This window comes from Sinocyclocheilus anshuiensis, unplaced genomic scaffold (assembly GCF_001515605.1).
Source record: "Sinocyclocheilus anshuiensis isolate Anshui unplaced genomic scaffold, SAMN03320099.WGS_v1.1 scaffold180, whole genome shotgun sequence".
NCBI classification, from domain to species: domain Eukaryota; kingdom Metazoa; phylum Chordata; class Actinopteri; order Cypriniformes; family Cyprinidae; genus Sinocyclocheilus; species Sinocyclocheilus anshuiensis.
Genome location: NW_015554093.1, coordinates 669,085 through 694,133, shown reverse-complemented (window position 1 = coordinate 694,133; position 25,049 = coordinate 669,085). Strand labels below are relative to the sequence as shown.

General features: G+C 40.3%; 1 protein-coding gene across 2 annotated transcripts in view; it reads left to right on the top strand.

Annotated features, from left to right (window-relative positions):
* The window catches only part of LOC107669376 (glutamate receptor 1-like), a 59,899-nt gene that overhangs the window by 29,884 nt on the left and 4,966 nt on the right, over window positions 1–25,049 (top strand). The window contains exons 11-15 of one of the 2 annotated variants that reach the window (XM_016461573.1): window positions 774–1,240; window positions 15,534–15,732; window positions 16,282–16,529; window positions 19,773–19,887; window positions 23,906–24,040. In XM_016461573.1, the coding sequence (XP_016317059.1) occupies window positions 774–1,240; window positions 15,534–15,732; window positions 16,282–16,529; window positions 19,773–19,887; window positions 23,906–24,040 (1,164 nt within the window). Of the gene's footprint in view, window positions 1–773; window positions 1,241–15,533; window positions 15,733–16,281; window positions 16,530–19,772; window positions 19,888–20,661; window positions 20,767–23,905; window positions 24,041–25,049 lie in introns of those variants that run through there. The other variant, XM_016461572.1, reaches the window with a different exon arrangement.

The following is a 25,049-nucleotide window of genomic DNA, read 5'->3' as shown; positions in this document are numbered from 1 at the left end:
GTTTTTTGTCTCTTATCACTTATGAAGTAGATTTTCCCTACTGTCAGAGCATGTTTGTACAATGTCTGACTTTCTGGCAGTTTTGCTATAATTAATTATAACTAGTTATGATTAATTATTCATATTTCCCCATGAGCTGATTCGCTACACAACATAGCAAAGAGTCCTAACGAAGGCCAATTAGCAATATATCATTTATAATAGCAAAACTGAGGTGCATGTGAGGTTGGCTTTTGTACACACTCAGTTTTTTATTCAGAGCATTTTTACCCTGAGGCTGCAGCATTAGTTGCTTTGGAATGCTAAGCAGTGTCAGATGTAGTCTGTCTTCATTGGGCTAAAGGCGAACACCACAGCTCAGTGTTGTCAAGCGGCATTCGTTAGATTTCTCTTCTGCTTGAAGAAAATATGGCATTATTATGAAGCGTAGAGAGCAATAGCATACGAGGGATTCTCTTGAGGATGCAGCATTGAGTAGAACTGACTCTGTAGTGATTCATAGTACTTGAAGTTATTTATATGTTCAGCTGCTTCTAAAATGGTGGATAAAGCTTTTTGTTGGTTTGTGCTTGATTTGTAATTCCAGTGGGTTCTGAAAACCTACAGAGGAACAGCCTTGTTGTATGCAAACTGGATCTCAAAGCTTCTTAAAACATATTCTGAATGTTTGATTGCATCACTTTCTGAGAAGTTGTTGAAAATATGATTGTCAGCAGTAAATCACACTAGACACTCTTATCTTTGCGTAATGATGTAATCATATTGTCTTGTAGAAAGCAGACGTGGCTGTCGCCCCCCTCACCATCACTTTGGTCAGAGAGGAGGTCATCGATTTCTCCAAGCCCTTTATGAGCTTAGGTATATCCATCATGATCAAGAAGCCCACCAAGTCCAAACCAGGTGTCTTCTCCTTCCTGGACCCATTGGCGTACGAGATCTGGATGTGCATTGTGTTTGCCTACATTGGCGTGAGTGTGGTGCTGTTCCTGGTGAGTCGCTTCAGTCCGTATGAGTGGCATGCAGATGACGAAGAGGAAGGAATGGAGCAGCAAAACCAAAACCAGAACCGACCACCGTCACCAGAACCCAACCAGTCGCCAAATCAGCACAGTCAAAATCAGAATCAACGAGAGGAGAAGCAGGAGAAGCAACCTGAACACACCAATGAATTTGGGATCTTCAATAGCCTGTGGTTTTCCCTGGGAGCCTTCATGCAGCAAGGATGTGATATCTCACCAAGGTAGGAGGAAATGAAGAAAAAAAGCCATTTTCATCATCATTATCATATTTTTTTTTCATCTTCCACCGCTGCTTTTTCATTTGGCTGACTCATATTCCACAAACAACATCTGTGATGGAGAAAATGGGTTGTAAAATAAAGATGATCTTAATCGTCTGCTGCATTACACCATCCCTGAACTACATCTGAAATGCAGATCATGTTGAAATAAGATGCCTCAGAATATATTAAGAACGGAACAGGGAGATTTAATTTGAAGTGAAGGTAAAGATTAGATTATCAACTGACTTTTATGACCAAAACAGATTTTTTTTTTTTTTGTGTCTGATTACCTACACGCAAATATAATCAATGGATTAAAATTTTTACTCTAATTAATTACACAGTGTGGTGATTAATTAATCTAATTAGATATTACAAAAAGTAGCTTCAGAATTTTAAATTTTTGGGTAAACTATTCCTTAAATTTGTTTTTTTTATTAATATAGATTTTTATTAATATGTAATTATAATTTTTTTATGACATTATACTCTAAATAAGAAACTAAAAGGTGGCAGTAAATATCTTAATGAATAAGTCATTGAGTCATTCATTCATTCATTCGATTCAAATCGATTTGAGTACTGCCCTGCAGAAGCTACAGAATATAATTACATGTTTCCCAGAAGACAAAATAAGTTAAATTTACCCTGACCTTCAAATTCTGTCCTATCTCTTTGGCTGAACTGGCACTTGTTCACACAGTTCTTTGTCGCTAGCATTAGTCATGAGGAAAGTGTAACCATAGGTTAGGCTAGTGCTGACACCTCTGAAAGGGTCCCCTAGCCTCATTATGTGCAGATTGGCCTTGAGCCTCTGGGTGTGCTGGCTTCTCAGCTGGTGTTTGACATTTTGGTTGGACATGTATATCCTTGGCTTGAGGGAAGCAAGCAACACACTCAAATTAGATTACACTGCCAGAGAGAGTTCCATGACAGATGTGATTGTCTGTGCCAGAGCACTGTGCCTAACAGTGTTTCTCAATGCTAGCTGAGGACTTGCGTGGAAAACTCCATCACCTCACCCCTTTGAGCTAAAGAAGGAATGCTGAAGTTATGAAGTCATTAGAAAGTCCTTGATCTGTGCTCAGTGTTTGAGGGTGGTCAGTTGGTTTTCATGGTTATAAAGTCTTGGACTGAACTGATATGGTGCTGAATCATCATGTTCTTTTTACCCAAGCGCTTCAGACAGTGATAGGGAAACATGTCCGGTCTTTCATGGCCTCCAAATGTGTATTTTATACAGTTCTTCCCATTTTTATTTATTTATTTATTTATTTTTGGTAACAGTTTTGTTAACTGATATGCAGTACAGATTATTCATCCTTAAAAAGAATTATAAAACATGATAAATCATTAGGCTACAATAAAACAACTTAAATAAGAAGAATTGTATATTATTATTATTGCATATTATGTCATGACATTTATTAAGCAGTTGTTTCTTGGTCTAAATGGCTAATCTAATAATAATAATAATTATTATTATTATTATATCAACCATTTATTAAACTTTTTAATAAATATAACATCAATATAATTATAAAAATATTAATATTATTATTATTAATGCCATTATATTTATTAAACAGTTGTCCCTTGATTTAAATGGTTGATCTGTTATGTTATGTTATGTTATGTTACGTTGCCTATCTGTTAGGTTTAAAATTCTGTCCCTTGCTTATCTGAGAACGAATTGCTATAAAAAGTAGTTATGCAAACAATGCATTAAATAACTACTAAAAATAAAGTTAACTGTGAACAGGTGCTCATATTAACAGGTGCGCAGACAGATAAGGATGTTTAGATATTTTTTTTGTAAAACAAGACAAAAGTAGTGATAAAGAAAATGAATTTACACAGCGTTGGACATGAGTCCTTGTGTTGGTAGGCAGTTGTATCTGTGATACTTTGAACTTCTTAATTTTCTCAAGATGTTATTGTACATTAAACGGATAGTTCATCCAAAAATGACAACACACCCATTAACGTAAACTACGCCAGAGCGCGTACACACCTCTCTGATGCGCGCACTCAAGGAAGTTGGACATTGCAGTGAATCAGAGGTAAAAAATTATATAAATACTGTTCAGTTTCTGGCACAAACCGATCGTTTCGTGTCTTAGGACATCAATGTGTCATCACGAGCCACAGGGTTTAATTTGGATTTGTCTGTGCATGTTTTTTTTACTCATAGATTTTGTTACCATTGCCATGCATTATACGACTGATAGACTGCAACGGTTGGACTTAAAAATCATAATTTGTGTTCTACTGAAGAAACAAAGTCACCTACATCTTGGATGCCCTGGGGGTAAGCAGATAAACATCAAATTTTCATTTTTGGATGAACTATCCCTTTAAGGTGCTTGTTATCTGTGCTTTTTGGACTGTGAGGCTATTTGCCAGCCATCTCGGAAACCACTATTTAAAAAAAGTGTTTTGGTAATGAGGATTGTGTGGGCCAGACAGAAAACACCAGGCTGCTTACAGTATTTATCTCTGACAGGAAACTTGTTTGTCCTCGACAAATGTCAGAGCTGCCACTCAGAGCTCTGACTGTTCACATTGTTATTCACTCCAGTTCATCTGTGCCATTGCTTCATAAAACTCCGTTACCTCATCTAGCCTCTTGATTCTCTGATTAGTTTCTGATGAGGTGCTTATGAAGGGATTTCATTAATTCATTATTTCTTACAAAGGTGCCAAAAACAAAGTCTCTTTGACATCTCTCGAGACAGATAGCAAATAGAGAAGCTACTGTAAGCACACGGGCAATCAAAGCAATTACCTTAGTTCGAGCTATGCCGTAAACTGAAATCATGAGGAGATGGCACAGATGATTAGCAAGCTGCGAAATGTGAGCAGAGAATTACTGAAGCACAGCAGCCTGACACGACTCTGATGGTATATAAATTAATAACTCGACAATTCCTGCTCTTCTTTTAGTGGTTCACCCAGAAGTGGGAATTGCAGACTGTTTACTATGCATATAATTCACTGTCACTGTCATGTCCACTAGCATCAACAGTGTAGCATTTCATAGCACATTTGAGTGTTGCAGCAGCTAGGCTATGTAAACAGTGTGCTTATGTGAACTGTCTTTTTAGATTCTGACTGCTAAAAGCCACCTGTTAGTAGAAACCGTCTGTGTTCATCTGCATAAATTCTTTATTTGAGACACACAACTTGAGTGCTGTAGCGTTAATTGGGTTATTCATTCATTAATGTGATTATTTTTTTCTCTGCTCTGCATCACTGAATCTGACATTATTTTAATTAAGGATAAAGTAACAACTGTTGAAATACCACCAGGAAGTACTGTCTATCTATTGTTCTATCTATCATCTGTCTTTCTGTCATCATCTATCCATCATTCTGTAATTTTGTTTATCATTCTGTCTGTCGTTCTGTCGATCATTCTGTCTCTCCATCATTCTGTCATTCTATCATTGTTTATAGGTCTAGCTGTCATTCTGTCTGTGGTTCTGTCTATCGTTCCTTCTGTGTAACATTCTGTCTGTCGTTTTGTCTGTATCTTTTTCGTGTTTGTCTGTCATCCTGTCTATCATTCTGTCAGTCTAACGTTCTGTCTGTCTATCCTTCTGTCTGTTGTTTTGTCTGTTTATAATTTTTTCTGTCATCCTGTCTGTTTTTTGTTCTGTCTTTCTATCGTTCTGTCTGTTCATCATTCTATCTGTCATCTTGTCTGTTTTTTGTTCTGTTTGCCTGTGGTTCTGTCTATCTGTCAAGTCTGTTGTCCGTCTGTCTATCGTTCTGTCTGTCTATCATTCTGTCTGTCTCTCCATCATTCTGTCATTCTGTTTATAGTTCTGTCTGTCTGCCAGTGTGTCTCTGTTGTCCTGTCTGTCTATAGTTCACTCTATCATTCTGTCTGTTATTCTTTTTGTCTATCTTTAGTCTGTCTATCATTTTGTCAGTCTAATGCTCTCTGTTGTTTTGTCTGTCTATCTCTGTCTAACTCTGACGTTGCGTCTTTTTAAAGTCGCTGTTGCGTCTGGCAAACTCGACGTTGCTTCGGAGACGAGCGATCACATCGTTTTGCTCCTGACTACTCTACTGAGAGAAGAAGACTGAATGAGTTCAGCGCGCTCTTTGGAGCTCTTGGTGTTGGCGGCACGGCACTTCAGTGGTGGTAGTTTCCCGTGTCGAGTGGGTTGCATACATCAGGCTGCACTACCCCCTGTTTGTGTTGCAGGTGGACATCTCCCCTGTGTGCTTCAGCACGCTGAAAGAGCTTTTTCCCTAAAAGAACATTCACGGGTGCATCTTTTTAAAGACGACGTTGCGTCTGATAAACTCGATGTTGCATCTTTTTTAAGAAGCTGTTGCATCTGGCAAACTCGACGTTGTGTCTTTGTAAAGACGACGTTGCGTCTTGCTACAGACAATGTATCACCCATGCGTTTCTGGATGTGGTCGTTACCTGGTGTCAGATGATGGTCACGATCGCTGCCTCACATGTCTGGGCATTAAGCACGCTGAGGTGGCGTTCGTAGATGAGTCATGTTCTCATTGCGGGAAGATGACCATCTTGGAGTTGCGGGCCAAGCTCCGTTACCTCAAAAGGGGCGGTGCTCCGTTGCCTCTGCCTCGATCTAGTTCTCGTCATGGCGGCAGTCAGTCGGGGGCTACTTCAGGCAGTAGCACGAGTGGTCTGAGGGTAACAGTAATGGCAAACCCTCCAGGGAACCAACCCTCGGTGGGACCATCGTCCTCTTGCACTCCGCAACCAGTTGAGCTTCCAAAGGAACGTGTTGGCCCTTTACAAGGAGCGTACCAGCAGTATCCTTTGGCGCTCCTCCCGAAGATCGGATGTCGATCGCTGCATCGGAGGGTGAGCCGCAGCTTTCTGGAGAGGAAGATTCGGCTGTGCTGCTGCCCTCTGCAACTGTAGCAATGCCTGAATCAGATCCGGAAATGACGGCTATGCTTTCCCGGGCCGCTGTGAGGGTATGGCTTGAGTGGAATTCTCCACCGTGTCCCGAGCCCTCAAGGTTGGACGATTGGTTCTTCGGGGTGGCCCGCGCTGGTTCTCAGTGCCCCGCCCCGGTGCCATTCTTCCCGGAGGTACATGACGGTGGTGCAGCTAGGGGGTACACGGGGGTCCCCTTGGTGGAGCGGTCTGTTGAGATGCAGTTGTGTCCTGATACCGCTTCCACCCAGCAGGGCAAAGCGTGCCTCCCCTCCCGGGTCTGTAGGTACTTCTCTGGTCTGTCCAGCGATGCTTATGTGGCCTGTGGAGAAGCTGCCTTCGCCTTACACGCTATGGCGTTACTTCAGGTTCTTCAGGCTAAAGCACTGAGGGACCTGCACGAGGGTGGTCACGATCCGGAAGTTCTGAAAGAGCTCCGAACCACAACTGAAAGGTCACTGCGAGTTCTCTGGGTCATGCGATGTCCACACTTGTGGTCCAGGAGCACCATCTCTCGCTGTGTCTGGCCGACATGAGGGACACCTACAAGTTCGGTTCCTCAAGGTTCCTGTGTCCCAGACCGGCCTCTTTGGCGACGCAGTGGCCCAGCAGTTCTCAGCTGCACAGGAGCAGACTTAGGCGATCCGACATGTCCTGCCCCGGCGGGCAGCTGCTGCCTCCACCCGTCCGCCGGCCGCAGCGCCCCAGCCTGCTCATCGCCGAGAGCGGCCCCCTGCGGCCACCCCCCTCCCGTGCGGCATCCACAGCAGCCTCAAGCAAGCGGCGCTGTGGAGCTGGGCGTAGACAGGCTGCCCCGCCTGTCCAGGCCCCCGTCAAACCTGGTGGTGAGCGGAAGAACAAGAGGCCCTGGGAGGGGCAACCCAGAGAGAGAGGGAACTGCTTTCTCTGTCTCTGGGTCCCAAGAGGGCATGGAGAGTCGCGGACGGACCAACACCGGACCACACTCATCCTCCTCTCTTGCCAGCAGGCAGCAGCGGGTGGTTCGAGAGTGTCATCAAAGGCCGTACTCATACACCCTCTGCCAAACCGTCACCCCGTGGTCAGACCTTGCATGGTCAGTCCTTGCGTTTCTCTGGGCAGGAGTGCCCCTGGAACAGGTCTCCAGGCATGCTGTGGTTTACACGGATGCCTCCACCACTGGCTGGGGGGCCATGTACAATGGGCATGCCGTGTCGGGGGTTTGGACAGGCCCCCAACTGCACTGGCACATCAACCGCCTAGAGTTGTTAGCAGTACGCCTTGCCTTGAACCGTCTCAGAGGGCACTTACGAGGCAAGCACGTGCTGGTCTGCATGGACAACACTGAGACTGTTGCGTACATCAACCGACAAGGTGGTCTATGCTCCCGTCGCAACTCGCCCACCACCTCCTCCTCTGGAGTCAGAAGCACGCTTATGCCTTAAAGTGGAACCTGTTTGTCGAGTGGTGTTCTTCTCGTCGGGAAGACCCCCGGAGATGCCGATCAGGGTCGTGCTTTCCTTTTTGCAGCAAGGCCGATCAGGGTCATGCTTTCCTTTTTGCAGCAAGGGTTGGAGCGAAGGCTGTCTCCCTCCACCTTTAAAGTCTATGTCACTGCGATTGCTGTTAACCATGTCCCCGTGGAAGGGAAATCGGTAGGGAAGCATGACCTGGTCATCATGTTCCTTAGGGCGGCGAGAAGGATAAATCCTCCGCGACCCCCCTCTATACCCTCTTGGGACCTGTCTCTAGTGCTCAAAGCACTACAGCAGGGCCCATTTGGGCCTTTGTAGTCAGTTGAGCTGAAGTTTCCATTAATGAAAACTCTGCTCCTGCTTGCACTGGCCTCCATCAAGAGGGTAGGGGACCTGCACGCATTTCGGTTGATGATTCGTGCCTAGAGTTTGGGCCGGCTGACTCCCAGGTAATCCTGAGGCCCCGGCCCGGCTATGTGCCCAGGGTTCCCAATACTCCCTTCAGGGATCAGGTGGTGAACCTTCAAGCGCTGCCCTCGGAGGAGGCGATTCCCAGGTAACCCTGAGGCCCCGGCCCGGCTACGTGCCCAAGGTTCCCGCTACTCCCTTCAGGGATCAGGTTGTGAACCTCCAAGCGCTGCCCTCGGAGGAGGCAGACCCAGCCCTAGTTTTGCTTTGTCCCGTCCAAGCCTTGAGATGGTACATAGACCAGACACAAAGCTTTAAGACCTCAGACCAGCTCTTTGTCTGTTACGGGAGCCGGCAAAAGGGGAAGGCTGTCTCTAAGCAGAGGATGGCCCACTGGGTAGTGGATGCCTCCTGGGTGCTGGCTCGTGGCGCCTCGCTGACAGATATTTGTAGAGTTGCGGGCTGGGCGACCCCCAACACGTTCTATAGCCTTCATGTGGAGCCGGTATCCTCCTGTGTTCTCACCTCAAACGGGTTAGAGGCACTGAGAGGCCCGGTTTAGTGTCGGCTTGCTAAAACTGCTCCAGAGTGTCTGTACTGTAGCCCCTGTCGAGCTCCTCCATCCCCTCGGCAGCCAGACGTGGCGGAACGTCCGGTGCCAGGTCCTCACTTGATGAATCCATGAGAACCGGTAGAGGGCTGGGGTTCCATATGTAGAGACCGAAGTGAATCCCATATGTGTAAAGTCCACAGTATAGCCTCAGTAAGTGCTTCCGAAACCTCCTTCGGGAAGGATGGGGCTTCCGCAACGTTCCTGTTCCAAGTGGAACGGGTACGTTTTCCCAGTGTTATCCAATCTCACTGAGTGGGTAGTGCTACGACAACAGTGACTGATCTTCTTGTTGCGAGCCCCGGCCTACACCAAAAAAGGGCGCAGGTGGCTCGCACAGGACACTGGAAGGGGCAGCATCCATGGCGTTTTGGTAGGGATCCCAATTCGTCGGTCACCAACGTGACGTCGAGAGTGACCGAATGAAAGGGAACGTCTAGATTACATATGTAACCCTGGAACGGAGACGTCCTGTCCCGTAGCCACTACTGCTGTACCACCGCTGAACGGCCAGGTCACCGGCTCGGCTCCTCAGCAAAAACCTGGTATGCGTTGCACCGGCTGCCTTTTTATGCTCACGCTGTGATCAGCGGCAGCTGGATGCAATCATCGCATGTCAATGTGCATTGGCTCGTTTAGTTTACACTCAAAGTGGATTGGTCTCTCTAAGCGAGATCCCAATTCGTCGGTCACCAACGTGACATCTCCGTTCCCTCCTTCAGGGAACGAGGGTTACATACATAACTGAGACGTTCTGTCTCTATCATTGTGTCTCTGTCGTCCTGTCTGTCTGTCATCCTGTCTGTCTGTCTATAGTTCACTCTATCATTCTGTCTGTTATTATTTTTGTCTATCTTTAGTCTGTCTATCATTCTGTCAGTCTAATGCCCTGTCTGTTGTTTTGTCTGTCTATAATTCTGTCTGTCATCCTGTCTGTCTATCCTTCTGTCTGTTGTTTTGGCTATCATTTTGTCTGTCATCCTGTCTGTTTTTGTTTTGTCTGCTTAAGGTTCTGTCTAGCTGTCATTCTGTCTGTTATCCGTCTGTCTATCGTTCTGTCTATTTATCTTTTTCTCTGTAGCCCTGTCTGTGTATTGTTCTATTTATCTATCATTCTGTCTGTCTCCATCATTCTGTTTATAGTTCTGTCTGTCTATCATTGTGTTTGTCTGTCGTCCTGTCTGTCAATCGTTCTGGCTATCTACCATTCTCTCTGTGGTCCTGTATGTCTGTCGTTCTTTCTGTGAAACATTCTGTCTGTCATTTTGTCTGTATATTGTGCTGTCTGTCTGTCATTCAGTCTGTCTGTCTATCATTCTCTCTATCATTCTGTCTGTTGTTCTTTTTGTCTATCATTCTCTGTCTGTCTATCATTCTAACAGTCTAATGCTCTGTCTGTTGTTTTGTCTGTCTATAATTCTGTCGGTCTATCCTTCTGCCTGTTGTTTTGTCTGTCATCCTGTCTGTTTTTTGTTCTGTTTTTCTATTGTTCCATCTGTCCATCATTCTATCTGTCATCTTGTCTGTTTTTTTGTTCTGTCTGCCTATGGTTCTGTCTATCGTTCTATTTATCTTTCTCTCTGTCGCCCTGTCTATCTATCGTCATGTCTGTGTATCGTTCTGTCTATCTATCATTCTGTCTGTCATTCTATTGTTCTATCTATCATCTCTCTTTAATTGTGTATATTCGATACTGATATTTATGTATTACTTATGTATTACTCCTAGGAAAGCTGTCACATAAAGGCCTGTGCCCGGTTGCATAAAGCACCTTAAGTATGAGACTTAAGGTGTGATTTCCCCTTACCTAAGGGAATGATTTAAGGGTGTTGCATATAATCCCTTCAACACTTCCCTTAGCAAAGGGAAACCGTTAAGTGTTTCATGACAGCGACCCAGGTTTTGCAGTTAATTTAGTTATTTACAAATAATTTAGTTATTTACAAATAACTATAGTTATTTGTTAATGCAGATAGCAGTGTAAGTTTTCACAGAAAACAATATAATATGGATAAGGAAAACAAAAAAGAAAACCAAATATGAAAAAGAAGGACCAGACGAGACAGAAACTCAAATTGATAATTCACTCAAAATTGAAAATTCTGAAAAATCATTTACTCACCCTTGTGTCAGTTCAAACCCATAAGACTTTTATTCATCTTTGGACAACAAATAAAGATCTCATCATTTCTGTCCATGTAGAGGTTTTCAGGGACTAGTGTGCATAAATACATATTTAAATGCAAAGAGACAAGATAGTCTATGCATGACATTTTATTCTCTATTAAACTCTAGTGCAGTGTGTGTTTCAGTCATACTCGAAGCCGGAGGGTGCTCTCGCGCTGAAAGTCCAAACCGGATTCATAGAAGTAGCCTATCTTATAAGCTGAATAAAAAGCAGAAACGTAAACACAATAAACTCACGATTGAACAATATGTGGTTTATGTGTGTTTTTCAAGTCATCTCCAGGTAATATGTAGGAAAATACAGGAATAAAATATTATGGAATATAAATTTGTTCTCGAGTGTGACGCACTCACTTTTGAGCTAATTATGTGCTGTATGTAATTTGATCAGTTTATATGTGAATAAATGCGTAAATTAAAATCTATTTAACATATAAAGCGGCCGGTCATGTCTTGTAAGTTACTTTGTGTAACTTAAGGTGACATTTTCCAAACCTTATGTTATACTTAGAAAAATGACAGTTAAGGGGCTTTATGCAACACTTAATGGGTTTTAAGGGATACTTAAGATAAATTTAAGATCAATTCTAAGGGGTTATGACGTTTCACCTAAAGAAACCCTTAAGTAACATTTAAGGGATATTTTATGCAACACCCTTAAGTGTAAGGGAAACTTAAGGGCGATCGTGAGGGAAAATTACACTTAAGGTGCTTTGTGCAACCGGGCACAGATGAATTTTCCAATGATTTAAATTGGCCTGGAGGCCGATGATCAGTCTGTTCACACCTGCTGAAAAATAATCCAAGTGTGCTCCAGGATATGAGCGTGGAGAAGTGTGTGTGTGACTGAGAAACAGAGCAAGTAGTAACCCTGAGGATGCGATACATGTTGTGAGCCTTAGGAGCATTATTTGAGATGTGGAGTGTGTTTTTGTGTCTGTATGTGTGTTTGCGTGGGGCCAGACCATCAGGCTTTGCAGCGAGCATGACAGTTCAACCCAGGCACCATGGTGCCGCCTTCCTCCCGCGGGCCTCCAACTGTCACTTCAACTTTGTCCAGATTCCCTTTACCCCATACAAAAATACACTCCCATTTACAAACACTTCCATACGCAATGACACTAGCAGGTCACGTACACATTACGTTTAGGTCACACATTTAGGTCACAAGCACATTAGTGTAATTTCAAAATACAAACACACATACATAGAAGCCTAGAGGGAAGTGTCGCTCGGGCCTTTCCCACTGTCGAGGTGACCTTGCCATCCCGAGTGTTTGGAAATGCTCTGCAGTGTTTAACAGAACTGTGACACCAGAGTACAACGAGACAATCAGCATGTCACAACGTTCCCAACAGCGACCGTCCGAGTTTCTGTAATGGAACGGACATTTTCCGGACATTGGAACGGACATTTGCCTGCATTCTCCAAGCAGAGACCTTTCCTTTGTCGGGGAAGTTGTGGCCTAATGGTTAGAGAGTCGGACTCGTAACCCAAAAGGTTGGGGGTTCGAGTCTCGTACCGGCAGGGATTGTAGGTGGGGGGAGTGAATGTACAGCACCCTCTTCCACCTTCAATACCACGACTGAGGTGCCCTTGAGCAAGGCACCGAACCCCCAACTGCTCCCCGGGCCCCGCAGCAAAAATGGCTGCCCACTGCTCCGGGTGTGTGTGTTCACTGCTGTGTGTGTGCACTTTGGATGGGCTAAAATGCAGAGCACTAATTCCAAGTATGGGTCACCATACTTGGCCACATGTCACGTCACTTTTTTCACTTTCATTTTGCAGCATTACACTGTAGAAAGACAAGGAGACTTTTATTTTTAGGTTGTTACAGCTCTGTTGTGAGTTGTCGTGTCTTCATGGAGATGTGATTGAGGGTGTTTGAAAGAATGTTTGTCCATGGAACCTTTTACTTTGCTTTCAGTGTAGTGACCCATATTCTATGGATTAGTTTGATAATTCATTTGGAGTATTCATTAGAGGATCACTGCCAGTATTCTTCTAATGTGCAAGTTGTGTGTGTTCAAATACTTGTGAACCTGTAATGGTTTTTAAAGGTCTTATGTGACTTCTCACATACAGAAATGCACACATATATTTATATGCATGCAAAATGGTAAAAAAAACTCTGCAGTTCTTTCCGTTCTTAAAATATTACACAAAATATAAATACATTTTGTCTGTAGCTCAAATTTTTGTTTATACCAGATGTCTAAATCCACAAAAAACTCAAGAGACAAGAATTTATTTGTGGTGATAATTTTGTTTGCAAACACAATACTGACTGATGGTTCTGTTTGACAGAGTGAATGAAAGTCAACTTCGTATCACACTTATGGACAGCTGAACAGATGTGTGAAAATGGGGAGACGGGGCAGGTGAGAGAGACAAGGAAGATAAGCAGAGTACAACAGAATGAGAGAGAGAGAGACAGTTTGAGATTAGATGATGAGCTGTGGATTCTCTACTGTGGATTTCTTCTTTTTCATTCATTTGCTTGCTTTCTCTTGAGCTACTGTAAGAGACATAAGACAATTTTGAAAAACGGACACTTTTTTTGTGTGCAAAGTACTGCAGGTTGTGATTGCACCAGAATGCAATTCTCACCAAAAAAAAAATAAAAATTAATATACACTACAATTCAAAAGGTTGGGTGGTACTTTTTTTTGTGTGTGATCCAGTAAGGCTGCATTAAATTGTTAAAAAGTAAATATATTTATACAAAAAAATCAAAATAAATAAATACAAAGATTCCTGAAAAATGCATCTCTATTTCCACAAAAAAAAAATTAAATAGCAAAAATATTAAATATTAAGTTACATTAAATAAATAAAAAAATTATAATAAGCAATGTTTCTTGAGCAGCAAATCAGCATATTAGAATGATTTCTGAAAGATTGTGTGACACTGACGACTGGAGTAATGGCTGCTGAAAATTCAGCTTTGTCATCACAGGAATAAATTACATTTTTAAATATTTTAAAATAGAAAAGTGAGTTATTTTAAATTGTAATAATATTTTACAGTATTACTGTTATATTACTGTTTAATACTTAATTTTAAATTAATAAATTAAATTAAATTAAATCTTAATTTTTGTGAAGTCACAGATAAAACCAAACTCTTGAATGGTAGTGTACTGTATGTATTTATATCATCATCCATTTGTCATTCTACTGTGCTCTTGACATGACAGAGTGTGCTGTTTTTCTCTTGAGATAATTGAAGTAGAGGGTAGTTCTGTTAATGGTGTTTAAGTTGACAATACTAAATAATGTAGACTTTTATTAGTATTAGTAAGCATGAACTATAATTTCTGTTCCGGATCTGTATCTAACATTCAACAACATGCATTATCATTCCAACAATGTTCCAACAACTTCCACTTTATAATGCAGGAATTCGGAGTGGTTTATTGGCCCCTTTAATAACTGATAATATCATTGGAAGCTGTGAAGAGAATATATATCCCTTGAAAGTGAAAGGGTGGAATGGTGCACAGCATGTATTGGAAAGTAGAACTTTAGTGCAAGCTTGGCAAAACAGAATATTTGATTCAATTTAAGACTTTAATTGAAAAAGGAAACCGTGAAAGAAGAACAAGGTTTTCAATGTTTGAGGCACTCAGATCAATAGACATGCATTGAGAAATCACAGATCAAACCAGGCCATGTCTTGGCCATGTCTATAAACATGAGGGTTTATACATTAACTTGCTTGTGTGAATAATAATGCAAAAAAATAATTTTGCCATTTACATCTTAAGGGAGGCATTTTCTATCATCCCTATATACAAATATGTATATTTTCTCAGTATACGTGTATATTTAACTGTAGTGTATTCAGTTGTAATGCATCCCGCTCCTATTTTAAGGAAAGAAACACAATTATACATACAGTATATTACTAAGATGTTTTATTGTAACCGTTAACGCAGCAGTCCTCCAGTCTTTTCATTTAAGCTCAAATAAGTGATGTTCCAGACATTTTGATGAAACAGTTCTGATGATAATTAAATTCTGCCATACAAAGTCTGAAAATGACTTTGCTTTTGTTTAAACTCTGATCAGGATCTGATTTATAACTATAGATCAACCATTAAGAAGGCCTTTCTTCATCATATATGCCTGCTGATAAATTAATTAATTAATTAATTAATTAATTAATTAATCATTATCTTTCCACTTTGTGCACAGCTAGAAATGAAAATCATATTAAAAATAGGACTCTTCATCAGTGGCGGCTCGTTGGGGGAGGCACAGCTTCCCCATAATTTTGAGGTGAAAATGGGAGGACGACGATTTAAATGGGTCATATGATGCGATTTCAATTTTTGTGAGTGTTTGTGAATTCTCTTTGGAGTGTTACAAGCTCTTGGTGCATAAAGAAGATCTGTTATTATCTCCTGCATGTATGTCGTTTTCTTTACGTTTTCTGACTAAAAGCAACCAAAAAGCCGTTTTAAAGTGGTTAAGAAAATAATAATAATAATCGTCAGGGATCCCAGACTAATACAATTAGTGTGCCTCTTCTATTTTAAAACCCACGAGCCGCCACTGCTCTTCATTATGAGTCTAATTTGATAGAGAAGATCACTACAATATTTCAGGCTATTAACCACCTGTTTTGTTCTGCTGTACTTTTTCCCCCCACAGATCTCTCTCTGGTCGTATAGTTGGAGGTGTGTGGTGGTTCTTTACTCTGATTATCATCTCCTCCTACACAGCCAACCTGGCTGCCTTCCTCACTGTGGAAAGAATGGTGTCACCCATCGAGAGTGCTGAGGATCTGGCTAAGCAAACAGAGATTGCCTATGGGACTCTGGATGGAGGATCCACCAAAGAGTTCTTCAGGGTAAGAGGGAAGTACTTTACTATACTCTCAGAAACGATGTGCAAAAATTATACTTTTATCAGTACCCTCAAAGATTGTGCCTTAACTTTGTACCTTATCGTCCACTAAAAGTGCATATTAGTACTTTAAGATACCACTATTCAGGTGTTAATATGCACCCTTTAGGAGTAGATAAGGTACAAAGATGAGGGTACTACCCTGATGGGAAGCTGTTGTAGCCCTGAAGGTACTGTTTTTTGCACGTTTTATCTGTACATTGAGTATTCAAAGAGAGAATTGACCAAAAATGGTCTCTCAATTAAAAAAATTAACTCAAGTCTTCAGTGTCACGTGATCCTTCAGAAATCATTCTAATATGCTGATTTGGTGCTCAAGAAACATTTCTTATTATTATCAAAGTTGAAAACAGTTGTGCTGCTTAATATTTTTGTGAAAACTGTTATACATTTATTTCAGGATTCTTTTATTTAAATATACATTTTTTTGTAACATTATTAATGTCTCTGCTGTCACTTTTGACCAGTCTGACTTCATTATATCCATCCTCAGAGATCAAAGATCGCAGTATTTGAGAAGATGTGGTCCTACATGAAGTCTGCAGAGCCTTCTGTATTTCTGAAGACGACAGACGAAGGTGTCGTGCGGGTGAGGAAGTCCAAAGGGAAGTATGCTTATCTGCTGGAGTCCACAATGAACGAATACATTGAGCAGCGCAAGCCATGTGACACCATGAAGGTGGGCGGAAACCTGGACTCAAAGGGCTATGGAATAGCAACACCCAAAGGATCTGCCCTGAGGTACACCTGAGCCTCTTAATACTTCAACCAAAAATGTTTTCTTTTTTGACAATGATTATGATTCTTTGAAAATCTGAGAGTTTACACTGGAGAGATGAGGGGATTACAACATACAGCTGAAGTGGGAAGAGTTTTCTATGCATATTAAACTGGGTTAGGAGAAATATTTGAAGTATCCAAATATTTGAATTATCCATTTATTATCTAAAATAAAATCACACTCTTCAGCTTTGAAATTAAAATATATATTTTTATATTAAAAAATTATTTAAATCAATAAATAATAATTATTATTATTACAATATTGTAATAAAGTAACTACAACTAAAGTTAAATTAGACTTTGTCTTTGCTAGAAAGTTCTGTTTGTCCGAACTTAAACATCTCCACTGTAATCTCTCATTTTATGTGTTGACTGGAATTAGTTATAATTGTCTGTGTTCTGTACCATCAACTCTCATCACAGCAAAATTTGTACTCTTGCCTGTTATGATTCCATCATCAAGAGGAACAATTTTTATGTTTTTGTGTGAAAACCATGTCTCATTGTACTTTTGCATCTCCCTACATTGACGAAATGCATTCCAATACTTCTGTTCTTTTTAACCTTTATACATGAATCAAAGAACACATCCTTGCGAAGAGTTCTTCGCGCCCACAAAGCCCATTGTGTTTTTCTGTAAATGCTAAATCTGATTTGAATAAGAGCTGTGTGCCTGTTCAGCAGAATTTAACTGTAGGGAAGAGTTCCCAATAATTAATTTCAACATCTAGACTTCATTTAACAATATACACTATCGTTGCTCACTGCATCTCTTTGATCAAAAATACAGTAAAAATAGTAATATTTGAAATATTACAATTTAAAATAATTGTTTTCTATTTGAATATATTTTAAGATACCATTTATTCTTGTGATGGCAAAGCTTATTTTTCCCCGTAAGAGTGGGCGTGGCCATTTGTACATTTTATGCGTCTGGCTTCTGGTGTCATCCGCTTCCAGCTATTTTTAGCAACAGTTTTTTTGCTGCTTGATATTGCAGACTGGTGTGTCTTATCATAGTATTTTAATATATTATCTTAATTATGAACACACTGGTTTGTAGCACAAGCAGTTTTACCGTTTATTGTGCTTTCTTATTCTTCTCGTTATTTCCCTACAGTGGCTAATGAACCGGAAGTCTCGCACATTCACAGAAAACTGCTTACTTCCACATTGAAATTAAGGTGGATATTCAGCAGTCATTGTCAGTGTCACATGATCCTTCAGAAATCATTCTAATATGCTGATTTGGTGCTCAAGAAACCTTTCTTATTATTATCAGTGGTGAAAATAGTTGTGCTGCTTAAAGTGCCCCTATTATGCCATTTTAAAGGTTGCTAATATTGTTTTATGAGTCTCCTAAAACAGGTTTACATGCATGCAAGGTCAAAAAACACGTTAGTTTTCTCAAAAAATAGATTTAATTTTACCTCATTTCTAAATGATTCGTAAACGGCTCGTGCGAAGCAGTTCAAAGAATCAGTCTCTCTAAACCCCTCCTTTCTGTGAGCCCTCACTGCTGTAATTGGTCAGATGGCGCAGTCCTTTGTGATTGGTCCAGAGCCGTAGAGAGATTGGCTCTGGATTGGTCTACCGCTTACAGCGCGTGTCGGAAACGAAACGCCCATTTGCCATGACGGAATGACAGCCCTGGAGACTTATCAATACATAGAAAAGAGAAAAGATGGTATCGATTGTACCTTACCAATTCGAGCCGGAGTCTGATGATGAAACGGTTGAACTGGCTGATCGACAAGAGACTGATTCGCAAGCACGACTGGAGCAGGACGTTTCTCAGTGGTAAGTGTCAAGTGTTAACAAGTTTGTGGTAATTATAAGATGTGATAAAACAAATTTACTCTCACAGCGTAGGATACAGCATCTTCTCGACATGATGTTAACCACACGGAAATTTTACTGTTTGTGGGTGGGCAAGTTGGCGACGTAGAACGTGGGCAGATATTAAGCAAATGTGTTACTTCGTGACGTAGAGCCGTAACAGAATAAGATTCGAATTCCTGATGACTTGTTTAGGCGATTGCGAGCTGACTCTTTTTTTTGATAGACAATAACTTTATTTATCGTGCACTGTCGGCTTCACAACTTTGCAGATAGTTTATGTTCACATACAGCTACATGACTCACTGCATGAAAGGTAATATTCGAAAAGGCATAATAGGGGCAATTTAATATTTTTGTGGTTACTGTGATACTTTTTGTTTAGTAATTTTCTATAAATACAAAATAACAGCTCTTTTGAACAGTTACTTTTGATCAATGTATTGCATCCTGTACACATAAAATTGCATATTGATTTAACAAAAATGAGGCACACACAGATACTTTAAGGAAATTCTTAGAATACAAATATGTATGATTTTTAAGGCCTTTCAAACAGTAACACAATTTTTCACTCCTAGAAAAAAAACAGAGCAGTCTTTTTTCCAGTCTGGAGCTAATAAACATAAATCAGATGTTGACCGTTGACTTTTTCACCATCTTTCTCTCAAAAATCTCTCATGTGCTCCATTTCAGATGTTGAGATGGTCTTATCATCATTATCCTTCCTGACATCCTTGTTGTCTTGTGTACCCTGCAGATTTCAGATTAATGTTCATGGATGAAGTCTGGCTTTGTTTTAGTCATCCATAAACACCGGCCTCTTTCTCCCCCAGTCTCGAGGGGTGCAGAAAGAAGTCAGGGATTTTACTGAGAAAGACGCCGTCACAAGTGAGAATAGGCTGCATTAAGAACGCTCTGGGTTTGATTGCAGTGGTGGGATTCCCAAAATACGGAACATGCTGTATCCTTCAACCACAACCACGGCGTAATAGATTATCCAGAGCTAATCTACAGTAATATCGACTTAATCTGGGAATCCTCTTACCGGACCACGCTGTGACAAAGGGCTTAAATCCAGAGCATTGCTAATTCGTCCTGTTTCCTCACTCACAATCCTGGTCTTGCTTGGTAAAATCTCTCATAATTTGGTCACAGTACTTTTTTTTTTTTTACACTTTAGCACAAAACAAGACAACTAATATTACATCAACAAGCCCAGCAGAGCCAGGCACACAGTCAGATCAGTTTTATGTTCTGTTCACTCTACGACTTAATAGACTCACTTTTATTTGACACAACCTCTGCCTCGCCGTATCATATCACCAATGCTGACCCAGCTTATTTTATTATCATTTCAAGAAACCCAGTAAACCTGGCAGTGTTAAAACTGAACGAGCAGGGCCTGTTGGACAAATTGAAAAACAAATGGTGGTACGACAAGGGAGAGTGTGGCAGCGGAGGAGGTGATTCCAAGGTCAGCCCCAATATGAGTTATCCAGCGGGTAACCACCACCCTGGGGGGTAACCGGCAACCTCAATTAACAAACACCTCGGCTGCCATTCTACACCAATTGAAAATATTCCAACTAGAAGTGGTTTATTTCATACGAATGAGACGTTTAAATGATTGGCGGTCAATTATAACCTTGTCATTTGAGTATCATACTCAAAATTGTGCAAATCCGAGTGTTTTCAATCTCTTGCCGGTTACCCAAAGTGATATAGTAATACACATCTTGCCGTAGGGAGAAAGGTCACAAAGCTAGATGGAGTATTAATGCATATCACTTTGGCAGTGACAGTTTTCAAACTCTGTGACTGTGCTGTTCTTTCTTTTTTTCCAGTTTTTGTTTTGTTTTTTCTGTTTATCTGTAGACATTTAGAACATGATTGGCGGTCAATTATAACCTTGTCATTTGAGTATCATACTCAAAATTGTGCAAATCCGAGTGTTTTCAATCTCTTGCCGGTTACCCAAAGTGATATAGTAATACACATCTTGCCGTAGGGAGAAAGGTCACAAAGCTAGATGGAGTATTAATGCATATCACTTTGGCAGTGACAGTTTTCAAACTCTGTGACTGTGCTGTTCTTTCTTTTTTTTCCAGTTTTTGTTTTGTTTTGTTTTCTGTTTATCTGTAGACATTTAGAACACATCAAAACATAATTATGGCTGTATGTTTGCTTAAATGCTGAATAACATAAGATAACATGGGTAATGTTATTTATGTTATTTTCCTGGTTGAAGAATCCCCGTAAACCTAGCGGTGTTGAAACTCAATGAGCAAGCCGTCTTAGACAAACTGAAAAACAAATGGTGGTACGATAAGGGGGAGTGTGGAAGCAAGGACTCCGCCAGAAAGGTCAGTTCACTCATTGGTCCTTTCCCTCACTTAGAGATCCAGCTTTATTAAATCAGTGTGTGGTGATTGTTTGAAATCATCACCACACTTGGATTTAATAATTATATTTTCATATCCATCCTGTTTTTCTGGTAGGCCCCCAAGACACCAATAATTTACATTTTTCATTTTCAAAATGCATCTTAGTATTCACATCTGTTTAAAACTATTAATCAGATATAACATTAATACACAAAGAGGAGGTTAATGGCTATTAACCTATACTGACAAAAATGTAAATATTAAATAGTAGCTAATCTAAATTAGCACATCAGAATAATGTAAATATAGCATTTAATTATGCTTATATTAAATGCATATTACCAGCTCTGTTAGTCTGGTGATTTTTTTTTTATACATTAACTCATAGAAGTAATAAGGAAAGCGATATTCCCACCTTGCCTTCTAGGTGGTTTTTATCAACACGTTTTATGGACAACAATGCATTTGATCTGTATACATATATAATCTATAGAATGTCAAAAATGGAAATAAACCAGTATGAAAACGTGAGGTGCTCAGTAGTAGTTGTTTGGTGTTATTTTCTCTTCATGGTATCTGCTTTTTCCTAAACTCCTCCTCATAACAACAGCAACATATACATTCTAAAGCCATCCATCTCTCTCAGCATGAGTAAATGGCAGTCTGGAGAGAAAAGCGTTGCCATGAAATGCCCTCTAACTGGATTGCTCTTCCCCTTAAGGGTCCTTCAATGCTGTCTCTGTCCAAAGACAATGTGCATGCCAATGGATGAGACCTCAATATGGTCGCCAAACAGATGCATGTCATTGACTCCCACCACCCCTGACATGACGTCTCTGCCACCAGAGACAGAGAGAGATGCCAAAGGCTCTCAGTTATGACCTTTGGATGAGAACCCTTAAAACACAGAAATCAAGAAATTTTATAAACAAGATAAAAACATGGTTTATACCTGCATGGTTTTAAATTAAAGGACTATATACTTTATATCAAAGGCATAGATATTGTTAAAATGTAAAAAGTGAGATATATTAGATTAATATTTTATTATAGTCTTTTTTATATTTATAATCCTTTTTTAAACATTAAACCAGTATGCAGAGACAGCCAGAATTTACTGAAAGATTAATGTTTGTTTCAAGCTTGCAACCGACGCATGCATTTGCATGATTTAGGCAGTTCTTTTTTATTGCTGACTCATTTTATATACTGCGACAGAATGAACATTATGACTTATCAATTTAAATATATAGTGAATGAATAAGTATCTAGATTTTGTTTATGTGTACATTATGTCTTATAGCTGTAAATATCATGTTGTGTGTTTATTGAGTAGCTGTGATAGTAAGAGATAATTTATGTTTGTTGCTCTCCTGTAGATGTATGTGTTTGTGTTTGTGTGACAGGTCACACTGCAAGTGTTTGATTGTCGTCTCTGCTCTGCAGGATAAGACCAGCGCTCTGAGCCTCAGTAATGTGGCTGGAGTTTTCTACATTCTGATTGGTGGGCTTGGGCTGGCCATGCTGGTGGCCCTGGTTGAGTTCTGTTACAAATCCAGAATCGCGCACCACTGCGAATGCCATGTATTTAACATTCCAACCTACATAGAGCAGTGGCTGTTGTGTTCAAACCATTCTGAGTCTGTTCTCCCATCACGCTGTCTCTGAAATGGTTTATCTGGGCTGACACTGACCAAAATATTATTTCGTTATCGTTTCAAGAAACCCAGTAAACCTGGCAGTGTTAAAACTGAATGAACAAGGCCTGTTGGACAAATTGAAAAACAAATGGTGGTACGACAAGGGAGAGTGTGGCAGCGGAGGAGGTGATTCCAAGGTCAGCCCCAATGTGACAAACCCAGCGGGTAAAACCACCACTACCATGGGGGGTAACCGGCAACTCACGCCGACTAAATACTCTAGACCGAAACAATCTGTCCTAAACTGAACTTACTACTTACACATTTTGGCTGACTAATAAATAGAAAGTACATTTTTAACAAATTATCGCATATCATGGCAACTGGTCAATAATAGCTGACCACGTTCACATTATTCCAGGTGGAGTGTTTGCGGTCTGCCGGTTACCCAAAGTGATATTATAATACACATCTTGCAGCAGGGAGCAAGGAAGCATCGCTAGATGGAGTATTAACCCATATCACTTTTACAATGAACTACCAACATGTTTCTGATATGTGTGCAGTCAATTAAAAAAGAAAAAGAAACAGAACAGTTGAGTTGATATTGATGGGTATGTGTTTAATGTGTGCTGAATAACATAAAATAACATGGATAATGTTATTTATGTTATTTTCCTGGTTGAAGAATCCCAGTTAACCTAGCGGTGTTGAAACTCAGTGAGCAAGCCGTCTTAGACAAACTGAAAAACAAATGGTGGTACGATAAGGGGGAGTGTGGAAGCAAGGACTCCGCCAGAAAGGTCAGTTCACTCATTGGTCCCTTCCCTCACTTAGAGATCCAGCTTTAGCGCTTTACTAAAGGCCCTGTCCTCTTTTCTCTCAAGCACGCACCACAGCCAACGCTCTGTCTCCAATCTGCCATTTACCCAGAGACTTGTGCGCATTGTCATCATGTTGCTGTCTGGCCCTTATTACTTCCCACATTACTAAAGGACTATATACTTTATATCAAAGGCATAGATATTGTTAAAATGTAAAAAGTGAGATATATTAGATTAATATTTTATTATAGTCTTTTTTATATTTATAATCCTTTTTTAAACATTAAACCAGTATGCAGAGACAGCCAGAATTTACTGAAAGATTAATGTTTGTTTCAAGCTTGCAACCGACGCATGCATTTGCATGATTTAGGCAGTTCTTTTTTATTGCTGACTCATTTTATATACTGCGACAGAATGAACATTATGACTTATCAATTTAAATATATAGTGAATGAATAAGTATCTAGATTTTGTTTATGTGTACATTATGTCTTATAGCTGTAAATATCATGTTGTGTGTTTATTGAGTAGCTGTGATAGTAAGAGATAATTTATGTTTGTTGCTCTCCTGTAGATGTATGTGTTTGTGTTTGTGTGACAGGTCACACTGCAAGTGTTTGATTGTCGTCTCTGCTCTGCAGGATAAGACCAGCGCTCTGAGCCTCAGTAATGTGGCTGGAGTTTTCTACATTCTGATTGGTGGGCTTGGGCTGGCCATGCTGGTGGCCCTGGTAGAGTTCTGTTACAAATCCAGAATCGAGTCTCAAAGGATGAAGGTGTGTAAAAACCATGATAATCTACCCCTTTCAGCATCTACAGCCCAGATCTGTCCACATTTAATTATGGGCTTTGTGTTTGGCACTTATAATGTTTTATAACTGCTATCGTATACTGACCTCACTTCCTCTGGGGGATCTGGCAGAGGAACGTGTTGGCATTTAAGATGTAATTGTAGGTGGGTGTAAATATCATACCACCCACTGTGCCTCTCTCTAATCCTGGAGCACATTGCTCTCGAATGCTTACAAAACTGAGACGAATACAGTGACTTATATAGATTTAATTACCCACAAACTCATGTGGTGACTCATAACTTTCATTTAAGGTCCTTCAAAGGGAAATCTGAGAAGTAATTTTTAAGACATGGTTATGAAACACATGGTGTTACTTAAATATATTTTTCAGGCAGCGTCCAGGAACAGCAATTTTAAAATGTAATAGATTATCATGATTACTTTCCACATGAAATTGCTTGGGTACACTGTAAAAAAAAAAACCGTAAAATTTACGGTAAAAAAACGGCAGCTGTGGTTGCCGGAATTTTACCGTAAAAAATACGGTAGTAACGTTTTAGGTTTTAACTTAAATTTACAGTTAAATACCGTAATTTCATTAACTGATATAATGTTAATATACCAACCTATTAAAGTACTGAAATCTGTTTTGTACCTTTGTAATACACTGATAACCACCAAATGCAGGTGGTGATGAGAAAGTCACATGATGAACCAAAGTCCATCACAAGCAGCTTTTAAATAATAACATATATAGAAGGTGCACAGTATCATTCACACAAACACCATCATGGTAACACATGAAACTGAAATAATGCAATAAACATTCATTTAACAACATTAGGTGTAACACACAACCCTAATATACAAAACTGATAAGAAAAAACTAAGAAGAAACATAGTTATTTCAACAAAAAAAAACATCAAATTTGAAATGTAACGCAGGGAATTCTGGGAATGTCAATTTACAGTTATTCACTGTAAATTATAC